Consider the following 11549-nt stretch of genomic DNA (forward strand, 5'->3'; position numbering starts at 1 on the left):
GAATGGAACCCCACCCTCCTGGCCAGCAGCTCTGAGGGCTTGGTCCCCAGGGCCTGAGCCTAGGCTTGTACTTAAGTCTCTGTGGTTTCCCCAACCATTCAGCCTGGAACACTGAGGCTTCTGTGAGAGGGAGCACACATGAGTAACCAACCCCACACTCTGCCCCTCCCATCCCAAGGGACTCACAAACCCAGTCCTGGTTCCTTTCCACTCAAACACTCAGTAACTTTATTTGCCTTTGGCTGGTTTCTTGGGAGGGATGGGGCTGGCAGCAGCCTGGGCTTCATGCGCCCTCTGGTGGGCCTCAGAGGCAAAGACCAGAAAGGACTTGACAGTCTGGAGACCACAATCAATACAGTCTAGGGGAGGGTGGCAGTGTTCCTCACCACTGCACCCGGGGACCCATCTTCAGGAGTCGGGGCATGATGGGAGGAGGCCCTGAACCTCTGGCTCTCATACTCGCCCGTGTTGGATGCCCGCATGTTCTGCCGAGCCTTCATCTGCTTCAAACGGTCCTTGTCCACTTCCCGCTTGGTGAGGATGAAGAGGAGGATACCACAGGGGAAGCCGATGGCCCTAGGGGTGGGGAGATGTGCACGGGGTTTGGGGAGGGGCCAAGCCTGAGCCAGAGGAGCTGGGGAGAATCTCATTCCAGCCTCACCAATTGCACGAACACTGCAATACCACTCGCATCTATTCAGCCTCTGTGCTGGCTGCTGGAGGGTCCCACTCGAATCAGATCCTGTCGCTGCCCTGCTCAAAACCCCGTAATAGCTCTCTTATCACTTCCTGGCCAAGTTCAAACTCCTAGGCACGGCACAAAAGGGCCAGTGTGGTTGGGTCTCTGCCCACCTCGTCATTCCTTTCCCCTTTAGCCTGACACTCCTCAGCATGAGCCCTGCCATCTCCTGCTGTAGCAACTGTGCAAGATTTTCCAGACAGCCCATTCTCTTTCCCTCTACAAGTCCTGGCAAAGATTCCCTCTGCCTAAACCACCCCATACCCCCTCCCAGACTCCCCTTCTTAATCTGAGTAACTGCTACGTGGGAGGCACTTCAGTGTGGGGAAAGGTCATGGAGTCACAAGACCTGGTGAGAATCCAGTTCTGAGCCTCAGTTCCCTCCTCTATAAAATGGGGATGTCCTATTTATCTCAGAAAGACTAAAACATTACGCGATAAAGTACTGGCACACCTTAGGTGCTGGAAAAAATGTTAATTTTCCCCCTTATTTTCTTTTAATATTGATCAATAATACGTATTAAGATCAGAGTCAGATTCAAATAACAATGCACTGAACACCTTGTAGGTGCTACTACTATACAACTAATATAATCTCGCGTGATCTCAATTAAATCTCCATTAAAATCTCAATTGGGTCTTGCCCCAAGCTCCCAAAAGAGAGGACGAGGCCAGGGACCCAAAAATGAATCAGATTAGCTCAGCTCACTCCACAGAAAACCCACTATCTCTCCAATTTCACATACTTTCCCAACTCCCTCCCCTGCCCCAGTCCTCTGAGATTCCAGTCCTCACACCCAGCAATCCGGTCTCCGCAACCTTGGATTCAGCTCACCACCTGAAACTTGGAGAAGTTTCTGGGTTCCACCCTCCCCTCATGCCACTCCCCACTGGTGGGCAAAGGGTTAGTTAAAACTCACCAGGCTAGTCCCACAGCTTTCATTGGGTTCTTGCCCCTCTTTCTGGGAATGTATTCCAGTTCAGGGGATAGGGGCTCAGGCTCCTCCTTGCACTCTGGGGAGCTGTGGCTTTGCAGTGCCCGGGTCCTGTTCTGGGAAGCCTTGTTAGCTGTGGCTCCTGAGAGAATCCCTGTGGATGGAGGCAAGGAAGGTAGGTAAGAGAAGGTGAGACGAAAGCCCGGGGAAGGAATGGCTGAGATCTGAGGAAGGGGAGTGACTGCAGTTTGGAGTAACAAGTACCAGGGAAAGTCCAGAGGGAAATGGGAAAATCGCCATCGAGGTGGCACCTTTGAAAGCCACTTCCACGTCACTGCGGGCTCATCACCCTGGTGCCAGGAGAGCGAGCTTCGCTGTTCTTCATCTCATCAGACGACAGGATGTGAAGGACTGCAGTGGGGCTCACATTGAGACGTATGAAGGAAATCCGAGAAATGGTTTTCAAACTGCAGAATGTTAGTACTGGAAGGGAGCTTAAAGGTAGTCTACTCTGTCCCCTCATTTTATAGAAGAGGAAACTGAAGCCCCAAGAGACGAACTGCTTCGCCCAAGGTCAAACTGCTAATTATCCGGGGCTAGAACCCAAGCCTCCAGAAGCCCAGGGCTCTTTCCTCTGCACTGCGGTGAGTGTGAAACACCTGAAGCACGGGAGTCTAAAAGGCTTCCTTGGGGCTCCCTTTCGCTGCAAGACCCCAAAGGTGTCGTGTAACGGGAAGGCTAAGGGATGGACTGGGTGACCTCTAGAGAGCATCTTTTAGCTCCCAGACTCTTTAAGATCCTGCAGAGGGGTGCGGGCAGCAATCGACAGCCCTGACCTCCTGCTATCGCCGAGCGGGATGTGAGTAAAAGGGTGCCCCCTGCAGTCCGGCCCTCCCCGGGGTCCCTCTCCTTACCCCGGAGGACGCGGGCATTTCTCGCCCCCCGGCCCTTCAGCGCCGTAGCAGCTACCACCGCCGCCATGTTCAGAACCCACCCCCCTTCACCGCGCTCCCCGCCGGGAATTGTAGTTTGCGTAAGGGGCCTCCCCCGCTCTTCCCGTCCAGCCTACAGAGCAGAAACTACATCTCCCAGAAGCCCGCGGAACAGACCGGGGAGAACTACTATTCCCAGGAGATACCCTGGAGGCGCGCACGCTCGCTTGTTGCCCTCCTGTTGGGGGCGGAGTCAGGTCGGGCGGAGTTGGGTTCTCCTCTCCACGCCCCGGCTCCGTCTCCCAACTCTGCCCTGTGATTGGTGGTTAAGCCAGCCCACCCCCTTCTCTATTGGTCGAGAGGCCGTCGCTCTCCCTGCCGGGGAGTCGCCTACGCCTACTTCCTCCCGGGAGGAGGGGCTCGAGTTCCGCGTCGTCGCGCAGAGCTGACTCTGGGAGGCGTTTGGGCCCAGAGAAGTGGGTTCGCCGCTTGCGCCGCATGGAGTCCGAATCGGAAAGCGGGGCCACCGCTGACACCCCTCCACTGGAGACCCTAAGCTTCCATGGTGATGAAGAGATTATCGAGGTGGTAGAACTGGATCCCGGTCCGCCGGACCCGGGTGAGAGCTGCCGATTCTCGGGCCACGGGACAGGAGGCGCTCACCAGTGGCCTTTGACCCCTGCTTCTCTCTCTCCCCACCCCACCCCCACCCCACCACCCGCCACCCCACCGGTCATTCCTACCGACCTCCTTCGCCCTTCCCCTCTCCCCCAACCCCACACTTAGTTCTCAGGCCTGGCCGGGGTGGGGGTTCCTCTGACGCCTCCCCTGGCCCTTCCCCTCACACACCCCCCCTTCCCATCATTCCCTCGCTCCTCCCTTCCCACACGGTCCCTGGCCAACCCCAGGTCCACAGACCTCTCCTGTCCTCCGTCCCATACGCCCCCTCCCCCTGCCGCTTCACCCCTTCTGTCTGACCTCACCTTGCCCTCTTGCCACACGACCACCCCAGCCTCCCCGCACTTCCTATCCCTCTTACCGCCTGCCGAACCCCATCTTTTAACCCTCTCCCCAAAGCAGACGATCTGGCCCAGGAGATGGAAGATGTGGACTTTGAGGAAGAGGAAGAGGAAGATGGCAATGAGGAGGGCTGGGTTCTGGAACCCCAGGAAGGGGTGGTCGGCAGCATGGAGGGCCCAGACGATAGCGAAGTCACCTTTGCATTGCACTCGGGTAGGTCTCTGAGGAGATCCATCGTAAACCCAGTCCAGGCGGGCATTTGAGCATCAGCCATCCGCTGTGTCGGGAGCATTATGAGGGACACAGCGGTGGGAAAATGCTGGCCTTGCCCTGGAGGAGCTCACAGGTAGGGGGGCAGTATGATGGAATGAAGGAGAGCTTGGCTCCTGGAGTCAGTTGAGACACTTGGGTTCAAATCCTATCCCAGCTACTCGTCTGTTTATGATCTTTATTAAAGTCTCTGAGTTTTAGTTTCCTTTTAAAAAGTTGTCACCGGTAAAAGTTCTTTTATTGTGAATTACAGGTAATAGTACCTTTTGGAGCATGTTTTAGATAATCCTCTTAAATATTAGCTCTTAATAAGGAACCAGTAACATGACGCTTTCCTCACTCAGACCCCAGACTGGTGGCATCCCATGCTGAGAATTGTAAGCGCTGCACATGTACCTTTCTCTTGTCCATGGCATCAGTGTGGGGTGGTGAAGGGAATAGCACTGAAGGGGGATCTGTCCTGGAGAAGGACTTAGAGTTCGGCAAGCTTGGGGAGGGATTTCTCCAACAACCTGATGCTTGAAACTTAGAAGAACTTGGATGCGCCCTTCTTTTCCAGGAGGAAAGAAGTATTACTTTGGGTGGAAGGGGGTGGGCTTCCCAAAGGTCCCGAAGGACAGAATCCTGGGTGGGAGCCCTGTCTCCTTACTCATGGAGTATCTCTTGGGACAGCATCTGTGTTCTGTGTGAGCCTGGACCCCAAGACCAACACCTTGGCAGTGACAGGGGGCGAAGATGACAAAGCCTTTGTGTGGAGGCTCAGCGATGGGGAACTGCTCTTTGAGTGTGCAGGTGAGCGGGCCTGGGTGAGGTCCTGCCCCTTTGGAGGTCTTAGGGGGCTGGCCTGCAGCGGTTGTGCCTCCAATAGCCATTTATGGACTCCCGTTTTGCCAGCTCTATACTTGGCCTGAGGGCCCCAAAGAATAAAATGGTCTGTTGTGGGCATAGGGGAGGGAGGCACTGATTGGCTGAGGGAGGGAGTCAGGGAAAGGCCTGGGAGGAGGTGACACTAGTGAAGGAGAATTGGGGCAGGAAGGAGGCTGTGAGTATTTCAGGCAGAGATGTGGAACGGACAGAATGGGGAAGACATAGGCCTGGGCTATACATGGTTGAGTGGGGGGCCAGCAGTGTCTCCCCTGGGGAGACATGGGGATGTTGGCTTCTGGAGCAGCTCTGAGTTTGGACCCATCCTTTTTTCTGAGTTTTTCTGAGTTTGGACCCATCCTTTTTTTTCCCAGCTGGTCCTTTCTGGGGGCCAGATACCTGGGTCCCGTGTCCCCAGCACCAGGTACGCTGATGCTCTCTTCTCTTCCTGCCCACGCTTCTCTGCAGGCCACAAAGACTCTGTGACCTGTGCTGCTTTCAGCCACGACTCTACCCTGGTGGCCACAGGGGACATGAGTGGCCTCTTAAAAGTGTGGCAGGTGGACACCAAGGAGGAGGTCTGGTCCTTTGAAGCAGGAGATCTGGAGGTGAGATCATCAGAGTGGGATTCAACTCTGAGGGCCGGGGGAGGGGTGAGACCCTGGGGGTCCGTGCCACCTTGAGCAGACCAAGCCAGCTCTGAGCCGGTACACCCCCAGAGTACAGCAAGAATGTCTAGGCCCATTCCCTAGGATGTCCCTGCTGACTCAGAAGCGGGGAAAACTTGGCAGACCTCATGGGGCAGACTCCTAGGTGAGATGGGGTGAGGGGCCTCCCTCTTGAGCCTTTGTCTCTGCCCAGTGGATGGAGTGGCACTCTCGGGCACCTGTCCTACTGGCGGGCACGGCTGACGGCAACACCTGGATGTGGAAGGTCCCGAATGGTGACTGCAAGACCTTCCAGGGCCCCAACTGCCCAGCCACCTGTGGCCGAGTCCTCCCTGATGGTGAGAGCAGCTTTCCTGAGTGCAGAGAGGTGGGGACCAGGGTTACGCGTCTCCCTGGCTCCCTCCTGGGCCACCGCCAGCAAACTCTGAGGCCTGCTCTTGGGAGCACTGACCTCCCAGGCCCCAGAGCAGACAGCTCCCCCTTTCCACCCGGGACTGGGTCTTCCCTGGGGCGCTGTGTGTTCCCTCACTTCCTTGCCCCCATCCCCTCCCTCCCCTGCTGATGTGTCTGAGTGTGCTATCTGTTCTTCTCTCCTCATCTCCATCTCTGGCCCTTTAGGGAAGCGAGCTGTGGTCGGCTATGAAGATGGTACCATCCGGGTTTGGGACCTGAAGCAGGGAAACTCTATCCATGTACTAAAAGGTATCTGGGGTGGGGAAGGTGTTAACCTAGGCCTTTGTGGGGCAGGGGCTGAGACCTGGGACAGGATGAAATCCGACTTACTCCTCTGCTTCATCCTAGGGACCGAGGGTCACCAAGGCCCTCTGACCTGTGTTGCCACCAACCAGGACGGCAGCCTGATCCTCACTGGCTCTGTGGACTGCCAGGCCAAGCTGGTCAGTGCCACCACCGGCAAGGTGAGTGGGACCTGGAGCCTGGCTCTGGGGCCTCCGCTTTCCGCGTCTCCTCCCCTTTGTCTCTTATTCTTCACCCAGCCTCCTTGCCCCACTGCCTTTCTTCTCTTAATAGAGGACCATGTTTCCAGGCTCTTCTCTGATCCTCTCCCCTGGCTCATAGGTGGTGGGCGTTTTCAGACCCGAGACCGTGGCCTCCCAGCCCAATCTGGGAGAAGGGGAGGAGAGCGAGTCCAACTCCGTGGAGTCCTTGGGCTTTTGCAGTGTGTGAGTGTGAGCGGGGCCTCAGCCTGACACGAGAGCAGGGGGCTTGGGGGAGGGGGCCTGGGCTGGGGGACCCCGAGTCCAGGTCCCTCCACGAGCTGTCGTGATACTCTCCTCTGCCCAGGATGCCTCTGGCAGCTGTTGGCTACCTGGATGGGACCTTGGCCATCTATGACCTGTCTACGCAGACCCTCAGGCACCAGTGTCAGCACCAGGTACAGGCAGCCTGGAGCCATGGCCACGGCCATGGGAATCCCAGGTCTCTGGGAGCGTCTGCCCCAGACCTGGCTCCTGTCTGGTCCTTCCCTATGGCCCATAGTCCCTCCCTCCTTCCTTGAGAGGTGGGAGCAGATGCCTGTCAGCTCTCCCGCCCCTGACCGCACGCCGCTTCTGCCGTACCCTGCTGCAGTCGGGCATCGTGCAGCTGCTGTGGGAGGCAGGCACCGCCGTGGTTTACACTTGCAGCCTGGATGGCATTGTGCGCCTCTGGGACGCTCGGACCGGCCGCCTGCTTACTGACTACCGGGGCCACACAGCCGAGATCCTGGACTTTGCTCTCAGCAAGTAAGTGAATTGGGCAAGGGCTGGGGTCTCTGTGTGTTTGGAAGGTGGGAATAGCCCATGGGGGTGTCACAGGGTCCTTAGGGTGTAGGGGGCAGCTGGGCCCCAAGGCCTGGGCCTGCCTGTGAGGCAGGAGAGCTGGCAGGCCTGCGGGAGTCATCTTCCGTTGACGGTGCGGCCTCACATCTCATCCCCTGGGCGCAGGGGCTGGGACCCCTTCCCCTATGCGGGGGGCTCTCCTCTGATCCCCTTGCCGGTTGCTGGCTTCAGGCGTGTTCACTGGGTGTGGGTCCGCCCAGCGCCAGGCACTAGGGGTCTGGAGTTGAGGATGAGCTGCAGGAGGTCCCCAGAGGGCCCCTGGGTGGTGGGCCTGGGGTGGGCCCGAGGTCTTCCAGTCCCTCCCAGCTGTGTCTTCTGTCCACAGAGATGCCTCCCTGGTGGTGACCACGTCAGGAGACCACAAAGCAAAAGTATTTTGTGTCCAGAGGCCTGACCGCTAACAGCTGCAGCCTCTGCTTTGTGTCTGGTGTGGCGGGGGCACAGAGATCCCCATCAGCAGAGGCGGTAGGGTAGGAGGGAAGAGGAGGGGACGGGCCTCGGACTCACTTTACAACCACTTCAAACTGACTTGCCCCCTCTCTGTCCCTTTCTTAAGAGTCCCACCCCTCGGGCCCCTCCTTCCTGCCCTCTCCCTCGTAGTCCTCGCCCAGACCTGGCACGCCCTTCAGAGGGAGGTTCAGACCTCTTTCTCTTTCACTTCCTTTGCTGGTGTGAGCCATGGGGGTGTGTATTTGTATGTGGGGAGTAGGTCTTCGAAGTTCCCACTCTTTCCCTTCCCAAGTCTCTGGGGGCGGAAAGGAGGAAGAGATATTAGTTAACAGATTTTAAAAATGTAAATAAAATATACTTCCCAGAGACGTGTCTGTGTGGATTTCGTGGTGGCCGGACACGAGGAGGAACCAGTGAGGGGCGTGTCGGGGTGAGGCTCCCTGCCACATCTGCTGGATCTCAAGGTGCCTCAGCTCACCCCCTCAGGCAGCAGCATCCTCACCTACAGCTAGCTGCCTGCCTGTCTGGAACTGGAATCTCCCTGGATCCTCTAGGTTCTTTCCGCAGCTGCTCGCCTGTCCCTCCCTTGCTAAGATGTGGAATGAGATAACCACAGCTGGGAGCCAGGGGAGCTTTATTCAGTCAGGGTGGGGTCGTATAGGGGCAGGGTCTCTGATCCAGAGGTGCGGGGATAAGTGGAGATGGGCTTGGTGGCCAAGATGGACGGATGCTTCTAGTAGGAACGAGCAGGGGCCCCTCCCCTAGTTCAAGTTGAGGTCCATGCTGCTTTGGTTGCTGGTGTGGTAGGCGGGGCTGGGTCCAGGACTGCCCTGGGGTCTTCCCCGCAGCACCCGGAGCCACTTCTGGGCGGCCGCCCTCCAGGGGGCCGTGTAGCGCTGATCACCCAGCCCCATGGCCACGGGCACGGCCGCCGCACTGGCGCTGCCCAGGGAGATGAGGGACAGCAGAGTTCCGGGCCCCAGCGGCGGGCGCTGCTCATAGGCCAGGACGGAGAGGAGCAGGGTGGCCACGTAGGGCCCCCAGCACAGCCCGAAGAGCAACGTGGCTCCAGCCTGTGCCCTGGCCTGCCGCCAGGTGAGGGCGCGGGCCAGGGCCGAGGGCGCGCCGCGGCACACGGCCCGCTCCAGCCGGCGGATGTCCTGCAGCTGACGGCGGGCGGTGGCCAGCACGTGGACCGAGAGAAGGGCGGCAGCGCCCACGGCGGGCAGCAGGACCCCATAGACTTCGAGGTAGAGGTAGGGGGCTGGGAAGACAGCCTGGGAGCTGCAGTTGGCCCCAGGGGCCCAGTGGTTCCAGCCCAGGGCAGGCAGGCTGGCAAAGAGCAGGGGGCCAGCCCAGGTGAGGAGCAGGGCCATCCTGGTGCTCCCGCGGGGCCGCAGAGGCCGCAGCACTGCCATATAGCGCTCCCCGTGCACCAGCAGGAGGTTGGCAAGCAGGGAGAGGAAGGAGAAATTGGGAGCCAAGTAGAGGAAGAGGCAGGACCAGTAGCCTCGGCGGCTCTGGTTCCATAGGCCTGGCAGCACGGGCAGCGCCAGCCCGGTGAGCAGCCCGGCCAGCAGCAGGCTCAGGAAGAAGCAGCCAGCGGGTGGGCCGCGCAGGCGGTGGTCCCTGGCGATGCCCAGGGCCAGGAACAGGTTGGCAGCGACGATGAGGCTTGCCAGGGCCAGGGAGAGCCCCAGGGCCCCTGCGGGAATGGGGCTGGGCATCTCCCTGGTGCTGTTGGGTGTCATCTTGGGCCTGGGGACGGGGGAGACCTGGAGCAGCAGCGGGCGTGCCTAGACGGAAGATGGGGCAACCGGAGTTAGGGTGGGGCTGCAGGTCACTGTCTGCTCGGCAAGGCTGCACATTAATCCAGAGGTCGCAGACCAACAGACTGTGGGCCATATCCTGTTTGCTGATACACATTTTCCCCCCAATGAATTGCCAATTAAAATTTACATAAAAATTCATATTTTGGGCTTAAAAAAAATCAGGTCCTGCCTGTATGATAGCAACCAGCTGGAGTTGAGTTGTGGCTGCCTTCAGACAGCTCCCACAGTCCCCACCCAGCCCCGTCGGCCCATTTCTGTTATCTGTCTGGTCCTCTCTGGGCAGCTGTGTTTATGCCTCTGTTTAGGCTGAAAAGTGGACCCACCCATCCCCAAAGCATTTTGACCATCCCTGCCTCCACCGGGTGAGGCATCTAACAAATTAGCTGACAGGATAGGATAGGGTCTGGCTGGTGTGTAGTGGTCCTCTGGCCAGCCAACAGTTGATGGCCTCCTTCGGGCTGGGGCCAGAGCCGGGACAAGGGACTCGGGGTGGGTGCTAAATGAAGGAGGGCGGTCCTTGTCTTCAGATGCTCGCAGGCTCGTGGGCACCCGTGCATTAAGAGGTGGTAGGTTGCTAAGGATTCGGGGTGCAGGTAGGGGCAGAAGTCACCCTGAGGCAGGGCTCACTGAGTTAGTGATGAGGCCAGGGCAATGGGTGGCAGCAAGGGGTTGCCTGGTCCCTTGCACCTCCCCTCCATCCGCCTTGTCACCAGTTACACCTCAGTGAGCAGCCTCCGGGCAGGACTTCCAGCCCATAAACTTGACGCGTCCCGACCTCTCTAGCAACAGGGCCTTTCCTGGGAACTGGAGGAGGGGAGGAGTTGCTGGGAGGGGGAGGGTTGGCAGTGAATGTGCAGATGCCGGCGGCAGAGGGCTGAAGCGAGCCCAGAGAGGGAGGAGGAGCCGCTGGGCAGGGCCTGGCCTCTCTGTGGCTCTGACCTGTCCCAGTCCTCCCATGCCCTGTCCCCACTGCCACATCATAGGGATGGGGGACAGGGGAGGGGTCCTGGGCCCTGTGGGAACTCCTGCTTCTGTCAACGGGAGCAGCCGCTGTTGCTAGGATTAAAGTCAAGAGGGAAAGGATTCCTACCTGCCCCCTCCCCCGGGTCAGAGGATTAGAGGGCCCCACGGCCACCCTGAGCGCAGGAGATGTTGCCCCTTCTATCCCCAGCTCCCCTCAGGTCCCCCCAAGCTGCTGCACCCCTTTACCCTCAGCTTCTGTTTCTTCTTCCTCAACCTCCCCCAGTGCCGTTCGCTGGGAACATCTTTGCCTCTCCAGCGGCCCTCCAGTTTCTGTTCCCCTTCATCCCTGCACTGTCAACTTTATTAAACCCCAGGAGACCTCAGAGTCCGTAACTTCAATCCTGGACTCTGGAGTCATGGGCTGGAGCTCCCAGCTCTTCGCTGGAGTGAGTCTCCCACCCTACCTCCAACAGACCAGCGAGAAAGGTAGGGTCGGCCGCCGGGGCGACTTCCCAGCAGTCTTATGGGTGTGCTGGCTGTGTGACCTGCACAACCCGGAGGCTCTGGTGGCTCAGGCTGCGTGCAATGGCCTCTGCAAGATCTGGGATCGAGGTCTCCAGGTGTGGCCCCGGGGGCCGGGTGGGGAAGGGGGAGAGGGGGTAGGTACTCACATGGCTGTGAGGGACAGGTGTTGCTCCCCCAGCCTGGGCTTTCCTCTGAGTGTCAGGGAGTTGCAGCCAGCGCTGCAGGGCTTCTGGCGATGTCTGGTGTCCTGACCGGTGAGGGCATGGTACCTCCACTGTGCGAGGACAGCAGGGCCCCAGCTCTCCACTGCTCTCCCTGGCTCTGCCGTCGCCTGGGTTCCTGGAGGGATGGAGCTGAGGCTGGCGGGGATCAGCCTGGCCCCGCCTCTGGGGGGTGGGACCTGGCACACCCTGAGCTGCAGTACTGGGAGGCCTTCCTCCCCTTTCTCCAGTGCCCCCTCCTTACCCTCCTGTACCAGTGGCCCCCTCTCCAGCCACTGGCCATAGCTTGCCA

At 59.1% G+C, this 11549-nt stretch overlaps 3 protein-coding genes across 4 annotated transcripts; 1 reads left to right on the top strand and 2 right to left on the bottom strand.

The window, feature by feature from the left end:
• Positions 1-204: 204 nt before the first annotated feature.
• On the bottom strand, positions 205-2676 carry LOC309825450 (putative hydrolase PNKD). The gene is made up of 3 exons (XM_082658997.1): positions 2589-2676; positions 1660-1828; positions 205-576 (listed from the first exon to the last, which is right to left on the bottom strand). The coding sequence occupies exons 1-3, from the start codon at positions 2653-2655 to the stop codon at positions 360-362; spliced, it is 453 nt and encodes a 150-aa protein (XP_082515123.1). The 5' UTR covers positions 2656-2676; the 3' UTR covers positions 205-359.
• Positions 2677-3007: 331 nt separating this feature from the next.
• AAMP (angio associated migratory cell protein) lies at positions 3008-8074 on the top strand. 2 transcript variants are annotated; one of them, XM_082658300.1, is made up of 11 exons: positions 3008-3225; positions 3684-3839; positions 4569-4688; positions 5229-5368; positions 5622-5766; positions 6047-6130; positions 6230-6345; positions 6506-6609; positions 6731-6821; positions 7016-7170; positions 7592-8074. In XM_082658300.1, exons 1-11 carry the CDS (start codon positions 3105-3107, stop codon positions 7665-7667), a joined length of 1308 nt encoding a protein of 435 aa, XP_082514426.1. In that variant the 5' UTR covers positions 3008-3104; the 3' UTR covers positions 7668-8074. The 2 variants fall into 2 exon arrangements, with proteins under 2 accessions (XP_082514426.1, XP_082514427.1); XM_082658301.1 differs by having other exon boundaries at positions 3687-3839.
• Positions 8075-8355: 281 nt separating this feature from the next.
• On the bottom strand, positions 8356-11313 carry GPBAR1 (G protein-coupled bile acid receptor 1). The gene is made up of 2 exons (XM_082658161.1): positions 11183-11313; positions 8356-9512 (listed from the first exon to the last, which is right to left on the bottom strand). The coding sequence occupies exon 2, from the start codon at positions 9465-9467 to the stop codon at positions 8478-8480; it is 990 nt and encodes a 329-aa protein (XP_082514287.1). The 5' UTR covers positions 9468-9512; positions 11183-11313; the 3' UTR covers positions 8356-8477.
• Between the last annotated feature and the right edge of the window lie 236 nt (positions 11314-11549).

The sequence above is a fragment of the Grampus griseus genome (assembly GCF_964374135.1).
Source record: "Grampus griseus genome assembly, chromosome: 7".
Classification (NCBI taxonomy): Eukaryota; Metazoa; Chordata; class Mammalia; order Artiodactyla; family Delphinidae; genus Grampus; species Grampus griseus.

Bases quoted from the DNA above. Each gene is read 5' to 3' on its own strand.
- LOC309825450 (XM_082658997.1), bottom strand. From the start codon at position 2,655: ATGGCGGCGGTGGTAGCTGCTACGGCGCTGAAGGGCCGGGGGGCGAGA. The intron at 1,829-2,588 runs GTAAGGAGAGGG...CTCCATCCACAG, and splicing joins AAATGCCCGCGTCCTCCGGG to GGATTCTCTCAGGAGCCACA. The intron at 577-1,659 runs GTGAGTTTTAAC...CCCCACCCCTAG, and splicing joins AAAGCTGTGGGACTAGCCTG to GGCCATCGGCTTCCCCTGTG.
- AAMP (XM_082658300.1), top strand. From the start codon at position 3,105: ATGGAGTCCGAATCGGAAAGCGGGGCCACCGCTGACACCCCTCCACTG. The intron at 6,610-6,730 runs GTGAGTGTGAGC...TCCTCTGCCCAG, and splicing joins TCCTTGGGCTTTTGCAGTGT to GATGCCTCTGGCAGCTGTTG. The intron at 6,822-7,015 runs GTACAGGCAGCC...ACCCTGCTGCAG, and splicing joins GGCACCAGTGTCAGCACCAG to TCGGGCATCGTGCAGCTGCT.
- GPBAR1 (XM_082658161.1), bottom strand. From the start codon at position 9,467: ATGACACCCAACAGCACCAGGGAGATGCCCAGCCCCATTCCCGCAGGG.